Source organism: Rhyacophila brunnea, unplaced genomic scaffold (assembly GCF_057557595.1).
Source record: "Rhyacophila brunnea isolate RB1 unplaced genomic scaffold, BYU_Rbru_1.0 scaffold_2, whole genome shotgun sequence".
Classification (NCBI taxonomy): Eukaryota; Metazoa; Arthropoda; class Insecta; order Trichoptera; family Rhyacophilidae; genus Rhyacophila; species Rhyacophila brunnea.
Genome location: NW_028232859.1, coordinates 35,692,081 through 35,712,841, shown reverse-complemented (window position 1 = coordinate 35,712,841; position 20,761 = coordinate 35,692,081). Strand labels below are relative to the sequence as shown.

General features: G+C 32.2%; 1 protein-coding gene across 2 annotated transcripts; it reads right to left on the bottom strand.

Moving 5' to 3' along the window:
• Nucleotides 1-1,844: 1,844 nt before the first annotated feature.
• On the bottom strand, nt 1,845-7,698 carry LOC147072236 (facilitated trehalose transporter Tret1-like). 2 transcript variants are annotated; one of them, XM_085946298.1, is made up of 3 exons: nt 7,460-7,698; nt 3,842-4,239; nt 1,845-3,001 (listed from the first exon to the last, which is right to left on the bottom strand). In XM_085946298.1, the coding sequence occupies exons 1-3, from the start codon at nt 7,509-7,511 to the stop codon at nt 2,045-2,047; spliced, it is 1,407 nt and encodes a 468-aa protein (XP_085802424.1). In that variant the 5' UTR covers nt 7,512-7,698; the 3' UTR covers nt 1,845-2,044. The 2 variants fall into 2 exon arrangements, with proteins under 2 accessions (XP_085802424.1, XP_085802425.1); XM_085946299.1 differs by lacking the exon at nt 7,460-7,698 and adding an exon at nt 6,828-6,953.
• Nucleotides 7,699-20,761: the final 13,063 nt, after the last annotated feature.

The following is a 20,761-nucleotide window of genomic DNA, read 5'->3' as shown; positions in this document are numbered from 1 at the left end:
GATTTTTTAAATTTTGGCTTGGCAACACTGGGTTGATCGCATAGTCAGTGTTGCCATGTCTATCTACTGATTTTTTTTTTAAATTTTGACTTTGCAACACTGGTTGATCGCATAGTCAGTGTTGCCATGTATATCTACTGAATTTTTAAATTTTGACTTGGCAACACTGCAACCCAGTGTTGCCAAGTCAAAATTTAAAATTTCAGAAGATTTTGAAAAATGTGGTTTATTAGATATGATATAAACTAATAAGAATAACAATAACTAATAATATTAATTTACTGTAAACAATGATGATATAATTGGGTAAAATGGCGCTCTTGGGTAGAGTTACAATGCTTTTTATGTCAATTTAGAAGTGTATAACATCAAAAAAGGTCATGCGTAAATCATTTCAAGTTTATTATTGAAAGAATCATCAGTTAATTTACAATTATGGAGAAACACAAATATCAGTAGATTTCTTGAATTTCGAAAAAAAATCAAAAATTCAGTATATTGGCAAATTTCAGTAGACATGGCAGCACTGCTGGGTTGATCGCATAGTCAGTGTTGCCATGACTATCTACTGAATTTTTAAATTTTGACTTGGCAACACTGGGTTGATCGCATAGTCAGTGTTGCCATGTCTACTGGAATTTCATTAGATCTACTGAAATTGTTGTCAGGAAAAGAAGAAATAATGATATTTGTGATGAACAAAAGTCACTTTTTACATGATTTTTTAAAAGACACTTGTGAGATTATGTCAATATGCACGCTTTCACCAAACACAATCGTTGAATTTCATACATTTTTGTCAATCAATGGTATTTTGAAGAAAAAATCAAAAAATCTACTGAACTTTGAAAATGTTAGTTGGCAACACTGGTTGATACCTTTTAAATATTTTTGGGTTATAATGAGCTAATTAAATGTATATAAGTTTCATTGGTTCAAAATAAAAATTGATTCAACAGCCTTACAAAAAAAAAAAAAGTGACATCATATTTTAAAATTTTCCTTGGTGTCGTAAAACGCCGATATGTCGTACGCCCGCGTTTCAATGAAATGATCAGTTTTAATCGGAATTCGTATAAATGTTATTGTTTATTTGAATATTTATAGTTATCTATGGGTGCTTGTTATAAATGTGAGTTATTATATAGTGCTGTGCATTTTTAAATCATTAGGAGACGTAAATAATATCACCTGTCGTTTTTTACATAAACAACAAATAATGACGTATGTTACCTTGTTTTTAAAAGTGATTTTTTTGTGACTGTGTTAAGTTATATAAAATTGTGCTCACTTCAACTTACAGTCACTCGAATGCATCTCATAAGTAAATATGTGGTCAGTCAATTGAAATACCGTATGTTAGTATACATAGCGTAATAAATTTATAGTGTCAAAAGACTTGATTTCCGTTAGAGGTGTAGAAACTTAACTTAAACAGAGAACTTAATTCATAAAAATTTAAATAAATCAGTTCTAATATGTTTATCGATCAATCTTATTATGATTAGTTTGTGAAAATTGATTGTATATATCGGTTAAAACGCATTTTTAATTTAAAGCGGCCATCTTTGTTTAGTCGGTTCGAGTGTTGCAAACATTGTGAAAAAATAAATTCCCATATTGTCAATAATGTGACGTATGTGCCGGAAAGCTTTAGAAAAACATCAATATTATATCGCAAGATAACTTAAATTCGGAAAACCCTTCCTTTCATACTCTATATGACCTATTTGAATTTCGAACATTCCATAAGTGTGTTTGGCGTTTTAACCCATCGGACGTGACGAATAAGGCACACAATCGCTCGCAAAAACGGGCAAATCTGTAGGATAATAATATATAGGAGATAATAATTAATACAATAATTATACATATTAAATAAATAATACAACCATTCTAGTAATTTTAATTCCAATTTAAAACTGTTTTCAAAATTAATTATATGATTTTAGAGATGTACTTTATTCTTATGTTCATATACTATTATTATGGTTTCATTATTTCTAATGAAGCAATTCAGTTAGAAATACTGATATAGTAGATATCATAAATCATTGCTATGCTTTTCTATTTGATTGGCAAGTTTTGTTGATTTGATCTTAAGGCGATCTTGAATTATTGCGAACGATTGTCCCTTTGTCTCGGGAAGAGTAATAAATATGAAAATTAAACCACTCAACGAGAAAACAGCGAAACCCCAAAACGCTACATAGGTTCCCAAGTTATCGGCGACCACTTGGTATAGTTTAGTTACGGCGAATGTGGAAATCGCGGTGTACGTTTGAATTACACATGTAGCCAGCGACTTAATGTTAGTTGGGAACATTTCCGAGGTAATTGCAAAGGGAACGGTCGCCAGCCCGATCGTGTAACAGCATATGAAGACAACGATGGCGATAAAGGGCACCCAATGAATACTTTCAACGATATCGTAATCAAAATGTTTCAATAAAAAGTATGCGCCGACCACAATGTTCGCAATTCCGACCCCCGCTGATGACAGTAATAAAAGTGGTTTTCTCCCGACGCGATCTACTAGAAGAGAAGATATTGTAGAAGTGAATAGCTGTACTGCACCTAGCAAAATGCACGCTTGTTCAGGACTCATACCGCCTTTAGTTTGACTAAATATTTGTTGAGCGTATGCTATAACTGCTGTACTTCCACAAAACTGCTGTGTTGTGTAAACACCGAGGATAATAATCAGGGCGCGTCGGTTTCCTTCCACATAGATTAAATCTCTCCATCTCGCTTTGTGGTTCATGTCTTCGGTGACGAGTTTTTCCATGTTGTCTAATTCAGATTTGACGTTGATTTTTCCACGGAGACTTTGCAGAGATTTTTTAGCCTTCTCAGAATTTTGTATTTTTAGATAAAAGTAAGGAGATTCTGGAAGCCAGATGAATATAAAGAAGAACGCGATAGGCAGCGCTAAGTTAATACCGGCTAATGTTGTCATTGAAACGAATGGCCCTATACTGTATTGTGCCAATATACCACCCTGGAAAGAAACATAAACTAGAATGAATATCATTATTATTTTACAAGATGAAACTGACATAGATATACATAGGTTACGACATATTAATAATTTGCGACAACAACATTATGCGCCACTAAGAAAATTATATTATTATATTAAGGGCGGACGTGCTCAGCATCGGTCAAAATGGAGCTTTTTTCTATTTTCACAGCATGATCCTGGACATACCTTAAACGTTGTAGATAATCTATTTATATAATTTTGAAGCCTTATTATCCATTATATTTATTTTAAACATTTGATGACCAGGATCATGCTTTGAAAATAGAAAAAAGGTCCATTTTGACCCACGCTGAGCACGTTCGCCCTTAATGAAAATATTATAGTGATGGCGAGTAGGTACGTATATATTTTTTGTACATTTTTTTCACTTCAATAATGGTGGTTTGCAATCAATTTAGTATCTAATCAGTTATTGATAATAGTCGTCTAGAATCATGATAATGTCAGTAATATCTAAAACAAATCGACGTAAATATTGATAACTCTATTATAATGATAGTGAAGCACCAAGAATCTAAAATAATCTAAGATTATATGACACTTTTGTGCAATCAAAATTGCATAATAATTGCAAATTATCTATACCAAAACAATTAAATTGAGTTCTGCATGTCAGACATGTTTTTTTTCGAAGAAAAAGATAAGAATATATACCATAATGTGCGCAATATAAAGTTGATGTTCCAATTAAATAAGTCGATCGTAGGTATTACAGCATATCATACAGCAATTTGATTTGGTAGATTAAATTTAATAACATGGAAAATTTCACATTATAATATGTTCAAGAGTTACCTTAGACATTACTGTAATAAGGGTAGCCATTGATCCTCGAACTTTATCCGATGCAATTTCTCCTAAATACATAGGTGCAGTAGTATACACCATTCCATATCCAATTCCTGATATCATTCTAGCGATATATATGACGGGGACTGATTTTGCTTCCATGATTAGTACCCATCCCAGAATATAAGGTCCCGCAGCTAACAGCAGCGTGAGTTTACGCCCTAGTCGATCAGCCAGGTATGCTGCTGGTAATGGACTGATAGCTGAAGTGAGAATCATGAGGGATGCAATCCACGATGACTGATCTGGAGTGGTTGGGATTGGAGATTCTTTGTGTAAAAGCACGGGGAGAGTTGGGGATGTCCATCCTACAGTTGTTCCTGCCGCCGCTGCTATAAGAGTAGCTGAAAAGATAACGTAATAATACTTAAGCAAAAATCAGAAAAGAGAATTCATTCCTTAATGCCCACATCTTTTTTCAACATTTTTATGGTATTTTCAGAGCATAATCCTGGACATTCCTTAAACGTTGTAGGTAATCTATTTATATAATTTTGAAGCCTTATTATCCTTTATTTTTATTTTAAACATTTAATGACTGCGTAAAGTATTTTTATTACATATAATAGTATTCTTTTAAGGGTCCACATGCTCAACGTAGGTCAAAATGGAGGTTTAATGGTATTTTCAGAGCATAACCCTAGACATTCTTTAAACGTTGTAGATAATCTATTTATATAATTTTGAAGCCTTTTTTCGGTTAGGTATATAAATAAATATAAAGTATAATAAGGCTTCAAATTTATATAAATAGATTATCTACAACGTTTAAGGAATGTACTGGATTATGCTCTGAAAATACCATAAAATCTCCATTTTGACCTACGTTAAGTACTTTTTTTAATAATGTCTTTAGTTTAGTGTGTATAAAGATTGTACGGTTATCTACGTATGTATAAAGTGTCTAATAACTGCTACATGGCGTAGCTTAATTACATGCTTTGATATACCATGGTCAGGTAGTTGGGCACAATTCATACTCAATTGTTTCAATATAACGAATACTCCAGACCAAAATATACCTCTACAGACTACACTCTACAGCAGTGGTTTCCAAACTTTACGTTACTACGCCTCCCTTTTTAAAAAATCTAATCTTGGCGCCTCCCCCCCTTTTATTTCATTAAATACATTTTTACACAAAATGCTTTTTTCTACTAAACGGGCTCGATATATGGATTTCATTGTATCTAATGCAGAATTTTTTTTCTTTGAAAATGTTTCTCATAAATATGATGTTACGAACGGTAGCAGTACCTACTAATAGTTATAAAATAAAATTCTACATGTGAATTATCATCAATCACACACATCACACAATCACATCAAATTGTATCTCACATACACATATATTATAAAATTTTAATAACATGCAATCGAAACAGCGCCGCAGGCGACTTTTTTAAACTAATATAACGAATTTGTGGTATGATTATCTCACTTAACTGGTCTAACCGCAACGCCGGGCCCCAGGCTAGAGCCCTGTCAGCCCCCTTCTTGTAGGGGCCATGCACAATAGTATAGAAATGAGGTATAATAAAATTAGTCTCCATATCTCCATACAGGTTTGCAAACAACCTAACTTTTATAGGACTTTTTTTTATGTGGTTTATAACTAGCTGCCGTTTTATGAACGAATTATGAATTATTCTTGCAAACTGCAAACCTGTGGCTACATTATTGTGTTAAACTTTTCGCGCCTTCCCAGGGAGGCGCGCCCCCCAGTTTGGAAATCGCTGCTCTACAGTCAACGTGTATGATATTTCCATTCGCGGCGGAATTAAAATGAATGTCTCATAACATTTGTAAGGTTTTTACAAAAACGTTTTTAAACGGTTTCTATACAATGTTTATATGTTCATGAATGTACACTGTGTAAGTGTATATTGTTTTTCATTCTAATTCAGATGTATCTTGGTCTGGACAAAGCATAACAATTACAACATTCTAGGTATGGTAAAAGTAAAAATACTATGATAGTTAATATTCAATTGCAGATAGCTATCATTCAAAATAGATTTAAAAATAGAAATTTAATAATTGTTTATTTTTATTTAAGAGATAAAATAGGGTATTTTTTGTTTTTAATTAGATTTCAGGCTTAACATAAAAGTATTCGGTAAAATATTGTTGATTTACGAACGGCTCAAAGTTTAAAGATCCACTAATGGTTTTCATAAAATGATTACAAAAACTAAGAATACCTAAAACTGAATAAACTCAAGCTGTTGAATAACTATCCAACATTTTATTTAAGGAATTTGAATGTTAATTTATTTTAGATTAATTAAGCTAATGAGTAAATTGATTCAAACACTTAAGATATTATAATTGCGTGAATCAAAATTAAAATTTAAAATACCTGAACTTAATAAATATTTTAACTGAACAAGTATTGTTGATACATGCAATAATTAATGCGTTGATTAAATACAATATTTTATTCGCGATCTGTGATTAAAAATGTTTACATCATATATATTTATTCATTCAATGTTGTATATTCATTGAATAAAAAAGCAATTATTAGATTTTATAAAAAAACATATACTTTTTCGATTTTTAAATTATCATTGCTGTAATTAATATAGGACAGCGTAGTCCTGCTAGTTAATCTTGAATTAGCTATTGTAATTTGTTTATTGAATTAAATATATTGATATATTATTCAATTATATTATATACGGGAATTTATTAAAATGTCAACACAATAAATAGCACAACATTTTTGATAAAAGATTTCACTTTTATTTTGCCTGTCAATACGGTGAATTATTGATCAAGATATTTATTACATTATCGCTTCATACGATAATCACATAACGTAAATAAATATAATGATTTTTTGAAAAAAAAAAACAAATATTTCCGTATATATAAACAGACAATTCAAAAACAGAATTCATAACGTAGTTCAAAATAATATACTCACTAAATTTGATAATACCTTTAAAGCTTTCACATATAATTTAATAGTACTACTCTATAATTATCATCTCAATATTATTGAATTGTTTATCACACAATATTTTTAAAAGGCTCCAAAAATTCGAATCTATAAAACGTAAGCAATGCAACGACTAACGAATGGAAACAAAAAACTAAAACCAGAACTTCAATTTATAAAAATATTTAATTAGTATAGTAGAGAAATAGCCTGTACATTTGTTATTAATTATTTTAACTTTGATATTATATAGTGCGTTCTTTAAATACTTTGTTAAACAAGCGCAAAATTTAATTCACTTTTGGCACTATCGCATAAAATTCCTAAATTGGCTTCCGCACGCGATTGGACTGAGTTTGTAACACTGACAAAAATGACTGTCAGAGATTAGTAAGTTCACCACACGGTAGTATTCGAAATAGATTTGACTCGACGTAGTGTTTTTTAACAAGGACGCCTAAAAATAAGCTAGAGTCCGAATATGAATAATAATATTATGAAACTACAGAGACTGCTGAATTATTCAAACTGTTATTCTACTCACACTGTATTATGTTAAGTTAGTTTTGCGTGTTTAAGATAGATGGATTATTTATTTTTAGGTGCATTTGTCTTACCGCTTAAAGCAGTTGCATACTCTCTCCACGTAGATGCAACCGTTCCACTCATTTTTGTTTATTTTGGCAAAGTTTCCAGCGTGAATCTCGTCATGCCTACTAACACAGTACCAACACAACACTGACCGAATGTTTGGAATGGACGAAGTATTTGCATGCTATTAATATATATAATGACGTTGTTTTTCTTTCGCATGGAATTAACTAAAATATCCATACACGTCTTTCAATAATCTCTACTGACAATTATGGAGTGGTGTGAAGTCGAATAGAGTACGGCGAGTTATCTCCGCTTCTTGTTTGTTGGCCCTGTAAGATGACGCATTTCAGCAGTGGTGTACAGCCAGTGGCTTATCAAGGGTATTCACCAGAGGGTGAAATGGTTAAACACAATGGCTGGAGATTTCCGTCGTTCTATTTCCTAAATTATCAACTAATTTTATTTATGAGAAATTTACGTTTAATACGATGTTTATTAAATATTCAATGTTTATTTAATGAACTAACGCCATGATTGGTGGAATTTGAAGAACCTCAGGTCAAATGTAAATAAAATACATAGTTTGCTTGAATCATAGGTAGATCTATAGCTCAAAGAGGAAAGCACTGACCCGGAAAGTGAAAGGCGTCCCACTCGGTCTAACTTTTTTGAAGATTTTTTCCTAATATGCATGAAGTTTTTCAAAAATGTATTTAATGTTTGTTAAATTGGATGTATATAATTACGAAGATGTGCTTACCGTGCAGCGGTGCTACAAAAGCATATCTACACGTTGCACTTCTTATATGGCGGAAAGCGCGGAACGTAACGATGGATAAAAGAAATTGGCACGACCTTATGTTGTCCTGTGCTCCAATACTGGAGTAAATGATAAGGTGAATTTAGATAGTTAGTCATATACTTACATTGTGTTTACAGATACATTGTGTTTGATGTAAGTTTATTTCATAGATTGTTATTGACTCGTATTTTTTAATAAATTGCAACATTTTGCAATCTACATTTTTCGCGATATCCATGACAATGAATATTATTATCGCATCTGTCAATTCTTTTACGGTTGTTAAAAATGACTTTAAAATGACACGTGGGATATTTATATCAATAATGATGAATAGTTGTAAATTCTTCTTTTTATTTACAGTCGCTACAATCTGCGGTGGACCTTAGTCGCCTTCAGTTCGGTCTGCCGCTCCCTTCTACAGTTGAATTTTAGTGTTCGCGAGTAATTTTGTAGCCCATTAATTCATTACGTACGTCCAACGCAACTATTGCTTTGCCGATTAGATGGCCATTAGATATAATTAGCATGTTATTGAAATGTGGTAATTAATTAGTAATTAACAGGTCCGAAGACATGATGTTTCAACACTTCCTGTCGTCCTTCCTATTCACTGTAAGCCAGTCGCTTCATCGGTACTTGATCAACCACACACGTTATGTTGCCGACCTATCACAGGCGTAATACTCAACATACATTGGCAGATTCTCACGAAAATCGTCTGCCCCGACTGTCTCCCACGATCGCCATCGATTGTGAAGTTTCACTTTGGATCGTTCTCTGTAGTCATGTCCTAAATACATATTTTTAGTGCCCGACTCACTCACCGATCGTAAACAGTTAGGTCGAAGATTTCCGAGAACGAACGAAAATATCCGAATCAACCGTGAGCTTCCAAGTAGTGTCGCACGTGGCGTATCCTGTCATGTTTTTGTAGATAATGAAAAATGGCTGCCTATATTCATTAATTTAACAGTGATAATAATGATACCTACCACACAAAAATAATATGATATTACCTAGCAATACAATCAAAAACTTTTTACTTGTGTAAATATTGTAGTCTCAAATAGTTTTCTTTTGCATTTAAAGTAATAACTTATAATTTATTGTTAACACTAGGGCTGAGCATATTATTATGAATCAAATAAATAAAAGGTCAACATAGTCTGGTTGGAAGCTGAATCTTTCAGTGTAATTGCTATTTAAAGTCGACAATTGCTTACGTCGGTCGGCGTGGGTCGTAGGATCTGGTTGGGTCTGAAAGTTTGCTGGTGTAATTAGGTTTTTAGGATTTGATAAATCTGGCAAAGTCAGGCCCATCAAAGGGCGCAAAAGGGCGCCAAAAATATTTTTTAAAATTTAACGATTAAATACATGTAGCTTTTGGGAATCAATGAAATGATCCATAGTTATCTTATCGACTGTGTTTAGGAAAAAGGGCATAACCCTCGATTTTTCGAAAAGTGCTTTTATTAGATATTAACAATGTATACAACTAAATACACTTTCTATAAAAAGGAAGTAAGCCGCAAATGCCGAATTATTATCTAAATTTAGGTTTTAATTGAGATTAATTAATTTTTATTTTATGGAAAAATGCTTATCTTCAATTTTAATGATTTTTCTGTAATGACTTCTTTAATTATTATTAGATCGAAAATATATTACACCAAATCATCAATCATCATGCACCCAAGGTCTGCGTCTATTAAAAAAAATATTAAACTAAAATCACTCAAAAACCGTTTTTTGCCTCTCCTGTAAAATTTGTTCTGTGAGAGTTACATCCTTTTTCCTAAACACGGTCGTTATGTTTTCGACGGAAAAAACAGAATTGGTAAACTGGAGGACTTTGTAGAGTTATTATTATTTCTATTAATAGCAACATAATATATAGTACTACATAAGTATTTTTTGGTAAGCTACTAATGATAGAAATTTATGCCTCTATAGGACATATCTATGTTTATATCTTCTAAATTTGTTTCATTTTAAAACTCATGTACGCCATTGTCAGGCGAATACTTGTGTCAACCGATAACAACGATATAGTGGTCTCTAGTATGTAACTTCCAAAGATATATTGGGTTTACAAACGAACGTGAAATGAATGAGACAATGGGTAAGTAAATAGATTGGCTATTAAACTGTCAAGATATCATTTTTGAAAGTAAATTAACTTCAACCATCTTTATCCTTGCGACTATGTAGATAAAATGTTTTAAATATTTGGATGGCATGTTTTTGTTTGTGAAATGTGGAATAATAGAACGATAGATTTTGTAAATACTAAATGGTACAAGTCGGTTACGTGGAATACAGCGGCAAACACATTTTGAAAATATTCGATATACTGGATTATTTGTTAGTTTGGGTTAGTTTAGGTTAGGTTAGGTTTGGTTAGGTTAACCTAACAAATAATCCAGTATATCGGCTATTTTTAAAATGTGTTTGCCGCTGTATTTTCAAATCAACTTCAAAATACGTTCAATTTGTATGTTTAAAATACGCAAACTCAATTTTACATTATTTTGATTGTCAATTAAACGGTTCTTACATTCAATCAACTGTTAAATTTTCTATTTATTTAAATGCACTATGTGAAAAATAACCATCTACAGAACTATTTAAGGATCGTGTTGTTACAGAAAACCTGGTAATTTTTCAGTCAAAACCCGCACTGCGCTGGGTATGTACATGTTGCCAAACGAATCTAGTCTATATAATTATGTAGTTTGGGATGGGGATTTAAACGTCCCCGAAATTAATTACCTACAATAAATTTTGTAATAATTAATTATTAAGAAATAATAAAATAATTGGTACATGTCAACAGGAATGATGAGATCTGCAGATTTTTTTTTCGAAAACAGTTAATAAATGTAAAATGAAAAAAACTATTAAATTCAAATTATACTTAATATATTATGACAGCAATGAACGATTTAAAACAAAAACGTGTATTTTTAAACTAAGATATTAATTAATCTTAAACCAGATTTTCTCAAAAGTTATACTGCGTAACATAATAATAATAATAATAATAATAATAATATACCTCTCTATTGATTTCAACGATGGAACAAATTATCAGCGTTCGAAACGGAAAAATTTATGAACCGGAGCGCTCGACAATTTTGTAAAGATATTAACATGGTTATCAAATTTTATGCGTATTTTATAAAAATAAGTGTGTCAAATTTGTTTTAAATGACCTATCAAGCTTAGATGATAAAATTATTTTTTCAACGAGACGGAGCGATACTTTTACCGATTTCAGGAACCGGAACGGCGATCCGGTGCGCTCCGGTCCATTTCGAGCCCTGCAAATTATTGTACTAAACTGAAGTGACTGATTAAAAAGGTATTGAGAAAGTGTCACATGTGGTATTTTCAATACATTTATCAATAAAATATACCATTAATTTAATTAATGACAAGAACAACATGTTTATCAATGCTATAGTTATTTTGCATCAATTATAATGTGCCACTACTATAAATATTTTAATTATTTTAATATGTTGTCGATTGATAATTTATTATTGTTCGCACGTGATTCAAAATATTCCAACTTTTAAGTAAATATTTTAGTGACATAAATATGTGATAATGTATATTTAATCGCTTCCTTAACTTAATCAATGGTTTATTGTGATAAATGATTCAAATTGTGTAAATTATTTTTTAAATTTAAATACTATTTTACAAATAGGTACAAAACCAATTTACAATAATATTCTTAACGCAACACATGTTATTTATATTTAAATAGTGTTTTAAATTTCCAAAAATGGTGTGCTTAAATAGAATGATATTATAATATGATAAAAAAATGTGTTATAATATATGGTAATGATGATTTATTTTGGTATAACCACGAGCTATACGTACGGGTTGTACATTGTCGTGTCACACGTGAAAGTGGAGTTGGGCATCCCATGTCTCAAGGATGGAAAATGCGCAGCCACCCGATAGGCTCCTATTCAATATAAAAGAAGAGTCGGGATTCAATGACTGCGCTAGTTGGATTATTTAGAGACTCAACTACCCCATGGCTTAAAAATTACAGAGGAAACTTGACGCAGACATAGGGCAGTTGCAACTTTTCCTACATTGAGTGGTAGATCCGACGTTAATTGTGTATTATGGCATAAGATTGTGAAGTAACATTTGTTAATTTATGTATCTACCTTATAAGTATTTTTTTCGACCATGTCCGATCCTAATACGATCATATGGGTCTCCACAGAGTGGAGGTTTGCATTAACAGATTTTGTTTTTACTAGAAATGGATGTCAGCCACTTGCTCAACCTATTAGGTCCATACTCTGACCCATACACAAATTGAAAAACAATATGTGTACTTGTCAGACCCAGGATTCGAACCTGGGACCCACGACCATGGCCCCCATAAGGGGGGGGGGGGCTAACAGGGCTCTAGCCTGAGGGCCCGGGCTCAGGAGCGGCCCGGCGTGGCGAGTCGACCAGATAAGTGAGATAAACACACATCACAAATTTGCTCTAATAGTAAAAAAAGTCGCCTGCGGCGCTATTTTCCTTCAATAATGTTATTAGTTAAAATTATGTGGTTGTATGATAAAATTTAAAATGATGTATCGATAGGTACTCGACACCTCCATAATTCAAATGGATGTATTAAATTATCCACATTAATTTTGAAATGCTACTGTAGGGCATCACACTGCCTTTATAATAAGAGATAGGTAAGGGGGCCCGCCAAAGATCCTAGCCTGGGGGCCCGCTTCAGAATGTGGGGGCCATGCCCACGACACTATAGGCCGACGATTAAGCCGTGCGGCCATCGAGAGTATTTAAGTATAACTAGGAATCAAATTTAAATCTAGATTTGAGTTGTGGCCATGGCGCATTGGTGACAGCGATAATTATAAAAGGCGAAGGGAAGGTAGCGACTCAGGCAGGGGGTCAAGGCGGGGTGGGGTGTAGGCCCTCTGATAAGTGGCGGAGCCCCCGAGTAGGCTTTGGGCTGCTGAAGATATCGAAGTTGGCGGAGCCCCATTAGTAATATATATATACTTAAGTAATTCATTAGTTAAGATTTTTTATTTTAAAATTTTTGTTGTCGCATTAGCGACATTGGGCGTTCATTGGGACGAAAAGTTTATCGAGAAAAATGCATTATTTTAAATAGTAATTCGATGATTCTTATGTTTTTTTTTTACATATTTATCTGGAGATCATCTATAAGGAAGGAATAATATATTAATGAAGAATAAAAGTAGTGAATTATTATTGTTTCACTTGGTTTAATTTATACAGTAAAATATTTTTAAGAGATATGAACAAGTTATTAACAATCAGCATCGATTTTCAAATCTTTCCTTTATTTTATTGTATTTTAAAGACGCCATAATATCCATTAAATAATGTAAGTATATAATAATTTTATTTTTGAAATATTTTGGTTCAGAGACAGGTAACGATGTACGAGATAGTGGGGAGACATTTCAGTCCGGATACGCTTAGTTAACTATCATAAAACTTATATTAGGTATGTTTGATGTCTGACATTATTTCGTTAAAAATTAAGACCAATAATGCTGATTGAGGCACACGAATTGTTAAAAATGTGTCAATGTTAGATGCTCAGTAATTTCAGTTGCAAACTCAAGTGAAGATATAAGTATATATTTTACTCAATACATCGGAAAAAGCGTTGTACACTATTAATAATTGCAATCTTTATGTTACGTATAATTGCAAACATTGTTATGTATTAAATTTGAACAATTTATTAATAAATTACAATAGAAAGCAAAATATTATATTGCGTATCTATCGTGTAGGGATAACAATGTCGATAGTATAAAAAAAAACCATTATACAGTTTAATTAGTAAATTATGTAAAAAAATTAAAGATATTTAAAATTTAAAAAGTTTATTAACACAAACGTAAAACGCATATTATTTGAAGACGTTTTAGCTACCGGTAATACAAATGTCTTATCAGATAAGAAATAACTTTGGAACCAGAGACAAGACAAATTTGAAGGAAGTTAAATAATTAGTCTTCTGAGAATATTTATTTCTTAGGGCAAACTGAAACATTCACAATGTGTTGTAAGAGTTATTGGGGGGTTTTTTTTTTAAATTAACTAAGAGACATGAAATTTTATTCATTATAATAATTTTTGGTGTCAATAAAATATCTATTGAAAATTATAAAACGTATAAGTATTTTAATTTAATTAATTTACTTTGAATGAAATACTCAAAATAAATAAAGAGTAAATTTAATAATGTTACTTATTTATTAATTATGATGATGATGACTATTACACGGCGTGCTTAAAGTACTAATCATTCGTATTCGCTACTCGCGCTAATACCGAAACGTCGAATACTAATACGTATTACTAATTCGACCTGTTTACAGATAATAGTATGAGTGCGAGTAGTGAGTACTAATGATTGCACTAATGATGGCACTAAGCCACGTAAACAAGCCTTATAGCTGTACACTAATCGCGAAATGATTAATAATGTGATGATATTATGATGTTCTATTTATGCAATCGCGCAATAAAGACGCAAGCTCTTTCGCATGAAAATTTGTGAGTGGTGTTCTGTGTTGCGTTGCATTGCAGATAGACAGATAAATTAAGACTAATATATAATGTAATAGTCTGTCCGCTGTATGAAATCAGTTAACTAAACTACACATGCTTTATGTGTCTTTTGACGTATATGATAGTGTATCGATGTATCTTTGATGTATCTGGACTATGAATTCACGACACCATTCCGTAAAAACTAGTTTTTTTTAAATATATGGTGACATTATCAGAACACAGCACAATAACACCACACATAAAAAATAAAAGCCGTTAAAATTATTACCACCGACTCTTGTAATGTGTTATATCGTACTGACCAATGTTGATATTATTATATATCATTCATTACATTACTATACTAAATTTTAATTGACCATTGTGAGAGGCAAGACGGCAGCATGTTTATTCCAGTTATTTGCCGTCCTAAATTAGATCTATGTAGGTATATCGGAATGAAAATTAAACATTTAAAGAGGGTTGTTATTAATTAAATGTTTCCAAAGAATAATCTTGTTTTTAAACAGATTGACTATTTGAGTGCCTATATATTAGTAGCCTATGATGTATATGTGGCCATTGTATGTCTATATAATATATATATCATGGCCCCCACATCCTTAAGCGGCTCCCCTACCCATCGCTAAGAATAAAGGCAGTGTGACGCTCTACAGTAGCGTTTTCCAAATGGTGTAGCGGTATATTTAGTATTTTTTTGTATATTTTAATACATCCGGTTGTATTATGGAGTTGTCGAGTATCGATACACAATTAAAAACTGTAGGTACCGTATAACCACATAATTTTCAATAACAACATTATTGAAAGAAAATAGCGCCGCAGGTGACTTTTTTCACTGTGAAAGCACATTTGTGATGTGTGTTTATCTCACTTATATGGGCCCCCAGGATAAAGCTCTGTCCATGATATATATATAGTTTTAATGTAGATGTCATTCCGCCAAGAGTGACTTTCAGTCAATGATGTTATATTATGTTACTTATATTAATTTATTACTATAACATCATTGCTTTCAATAGACGCTTGCATTTTTCTGTACGCAACAATAACTTTACTTACGACAAAGTTATTAGTTTCTCACGGCACACCGGTTGCAAAGCTTTGTTGTAAAGGTTCGCGGATCATCAATTGCAATGCTTAATATATCTTCAACATTACACATGTCAATTATTAAGAAAACAGAAGCCACCGTATAATTTACATTTCACAGTTCTCTGTAAAATAACCATTCTATTGTGATGTGTAGCAAATCACGTTTGAATAGGAATCGCTTACTAATTCATTTGTTTGGTATACATTATAAAATGACACTATTCGTTGAAATGGAATTAAATATGCAGCAAGTGGAAATAAACGAATACCTAATAATAATAAAGAAAACTAGAGCAATTTTATCAGTACGTAATTTCGCTCTCAAGGTTTTTTAAAACCGGGATTTATTTTTGTTTACATATCAAATTTTTCAAAACTTCACTTAATACAATTGAGAAGAACTATTTATAATATGACTATTATTAACATTAATTTAATTTTCAAATTAATACACGCTTGCCCACCCCGCTAAATTTGCAAAACAAATTAATTATTTATCACAAAGTGAAACTCTAGAAGTTTGCCGTTGCAATTATGTTTATGAGAATTTATTCGATTTAAGAAATGCAGTTTCCTGTGTATACATTTTGTTTTGTATTTATTAAATTAACCATCTTTCATTTCCTAAGTAAACTTCTTCGGAGTTTGGAATAATTTTACTCACTTCAATCTCAGAAATTACTAAATTAAATCGTTTAAAGGAAAGTTTTATTTATATAAACGGTATTTTTTGTAATCCAAATATACTTGGGAATATTCACTTTTAAATAATTATATTGTTATCTAATATATAAAAATCAATATGTATTTGTTTGTTTGTTCGTATTTTATGTGCAGCCATACTGTTCATCCGATTGCGATAAAACTTTGTCAACTTATTGCTTGCACTTGCGCGAAGAGTATAGGCTACATCTTATATATAAAATTGAATGTCTGTCTGTCTGTCTGTCCGTCCCGTATGCCTTCCTATACCATTCATCCGATTGCGATGAAATTTTGACCAATTGTTGTGCGCATGCCCGCGAAGGTTTCTGAATTAGTTACAACCATCTTCTTCTTCTATTCGTATGCGTTCCTATACCATTAATCCGATTGCAATGAAACTTTGGTGAGTTGTCGTGCGCATGCCCACGAAGATTTCTGAATTAGAAAATCATCATCTTCTTCTATTCGTATGTGTTCCTATACCATTCATCCAATTGCAATGAAATTTTGATCAAGTGTTGTGCTCACGCCCGCAAAGGTTTCTGAATTGATACAACCATTTTCTTCTTCTTTTTCTTCTATTCGTATGCGTTCCTATACCATTCATCCGATTGCGACGAAACTTTTGTCAGTTGCTGTGCGCACACCTGCGAAGGTTTCTAAATTAGTATTATATAAAATACAAAGTTTGTTGTTTGTTTGTTCCATCCAATTTTGATTTTTTTTACTACATATGTTATTAATAATATATTAATAACGTTTTCATATTTTGGATTCGATTTTAATTTAGTGTTCTTTTGTTTGACCTTTACTCCTATTAGTTGTTACTTATTATTGTATTACACAGATATTTTAATATTAAAAAAATAATAATCTCTTATTATTTTTTAAATATCTAAGATAAATATAACCACGAAGCGACCCTGTGCGAAGCCGGGTACTTTAGCTAGTTATATATAAAACATAATACTAACTATAATATTATTTTTTTTAACACTACAGCAGCCCATATGGTCTAAAGACAGTAGTATAATTAAAGAATCACATACACAGCCAGGGTTTGAGAAAATCACAAAAATGTATTGTGACCTCACCGGGGATTGAACCCGGAGCCACCAGATGAAAAGCCAATACCTAATACACTTGACTACAATTGTTTTTTTTTTCTATCAGCCTAATGAGACACAAGTTGGAGATATTGACATGTCTATTTAACAGTAAACTATGTTTGTTATAATATTGTTCTCATCTAGATGGAATTACTGTAATTCATGTATTTTGTACATTATCCATTATATTTTATTTTATATTTTATTCTAATGTCCATATTATTTTAATAATTTTTATAATAATATTTATATTAATAATAAAAAAAATAATGAATTGAATATTGGGTGTTTTTGTAATCGTTCAACAATCATAATTATTTGGTTCTATATATAGAGAGAGGAGGAGAGAGAGAGGAGTAGATATACCTATTATGTGCAATTAAATAATCTAGCATATTAGCAATCCCCAGACACACATAGGTTTGTTACGTTTGGGCAATTAATCAATACCAATACACAAGGGAAGAGACCAGAGATATGCTTGAACTAATTGCACTGATCTCAGTATAAGTGCCATAATATCAACATACACATTATTATACATTCTCTGGGGTTTGCATTCCCGGGAACCGACTCGATTTATTGGACCCAAAATCTCGAACATATTGGGATCCCGGGATATCGGAATTATTTTTTATATGATTTTTGAATTTTTTTTATAAACCTAAATTGGTTTCATTTGTTTTTAAATTCATGTAAAAATATATTTATTAATTAAAATAAAACACAATATGTATATCTAGTAGTTTTTGCTTTTATTATATATACTACATCATACAGCATGGTTGGGAAATCTGTTCATATAAGAATACCCCATCCGGGAGATCCAAGGGAGCCTACAAGTCCAGGAAAATGGTGTTGCTTTCGCCAACTTCTGGAGCGACACATTGTATATTATATTGAAGACCCGACATGATGAAAAAGAATACCGCATTAAGGTATATTATGTAACTTAATACAGGTTAATTTAAGAAACTTTGTTAAGGCTATACTTCAGTTGAGGCATGGTCTAAATCGTGACTAGGCGATGCGCGGATTGTGCAAATGACGCGAGCCGAACGAAATATAATTTGTCATAAAAGTTCAACACGCGTCCATTTAATGTTATTTATTGTTATATTAGTAATAATAATAGTATATTCATTGACATGTTTTCTTTTTCAAGTAAGTGGGTAACGTTTTTAATCATCTTTACACGATTTAAGAATATATTCCTCCGACGCCATCACAAAACAAATTGACGTGCTTACACCTCGACTGTCGGTCTCCGATTGGCGACGATTGAAAAATTTCGTCCCACCTACTGTTGAAAATTATTTGCCGTTTCACTTATGTATGCTCGTAAGGAAGTTAAAATCACTTGAAAATGTACATTATTTTGTAAAAATATGATATGTACTAAGTAATTTGATAACAGAAATTTGATGTGATTCAAAATTCCCACCTCTGCCATACACTAATATATTATTACTAATGTTCGGTTTCCATATAACATAATACAATTCGGTAGATTTTTGAATTTGTTCGATCCTTAACCTTAAGAGGGCTCGCACATCAGAACTCGCCGCATGCGTCTTACGACGAATTCGTCGAAGTGACGTCATCGTAAACCAAGAAACAAACGTTATCAAATGGAGCTTCGCAGATTGGCCGATGAGACTGCGACGCTCCTGCATGCGACGAATTGCGTTTGCTAGAGCTTGCATGTCGATATCGAAAAATGTCGACTCCGCGCATGCGCACAGCCGCACAATCGGCCATTTCTGTCTCTGTCTCTGTCTACACTGTCATTGCTCGCTTATCGCTGGCACCGCGTTTGACGTTTGTTCATACAATCAACACAATAAAAATGGCAGACGAGAGACTTCTTCTTAAATGTCTCCGGTACCAATGCATAATAATCGCTGTTTCCGCGTCTGATGACATATTTGCGCAATGGCGTCGTCTAGCTAGAGTATATTTTGACGTTTCGGGAGATTACGCGTGAATGTCGATGTCGCTAGGCAGATGTGCGAGTTTGTAACATGCAACATTCGCCGGCGGTCTCGGAAGTTTTGATTTATGGCCGTCAGGCACACAAGGCGAGTTGTGATGTGCGAGCCGGCTAAAAGATCGGATTTTATTAACATTTTTTTTAAACGACAAATGGTTTTTGTCAATTGTTCAGCCTGTTGGGTCCAAATACACATTTAACATAACAGCATACGCATTTTTACAGACCCGGGATTTGACACGACATTAAAAGCCGACACGTTACCGCTATACCATCAGGGACGTCAATTGGATTAAACATTCCATTATCGATGGCGGTTTTGCGTTATCAATCGAAAATTAATTTATTCAATTTTACTATATTTTGAAGTGTTGACGTATGTAATATTATTAGTTGATTTTGATACCTTTGAAGAATTCTGAATTAAATGAAAATGCGTCATACATGTTTAATAACCACGGTCGTACGAAATAATTCAATTGGCAATAGTCATACTGTTCATTTTTCTGAAGTTTTAGTCTCCTCACAAAGTTAGTGTTTTGAAAAATGGTGCATTCATTTATTTGTTATAAAAGCGTAATTAAAGAATGCGCTTTGTTGATATTTATCAAAAATAAATATTGCACAGTAGTTATTCATCTAAAGATATTGAATATTCTTCCACAAATTTCAGTTTAAGGTGCCATTTTTGTATACATACAATGAAATATAGGAGTACTCTCTCAATTGAGAGTTTGTATACAATTAGTGATATCAGACTTTATTTTTTGCCTTATTTTCATATGTATAAGCTCCATCTACATAGATGAAGTTTTTTTTTTCATATTATTCTAATAACTTTCACAGTTTGAAGCTTTGCATAAACTACCCTAAATCATCATCGGTTTTTGGGAATTTGTTTTTTTCCGTAATTTGGATTAATCCAAGGATTAGAAGATTACTAAATCCATATTCCTGGGAATGTATGTAATCCCTTTTCTTCATACACAATTAAATACAT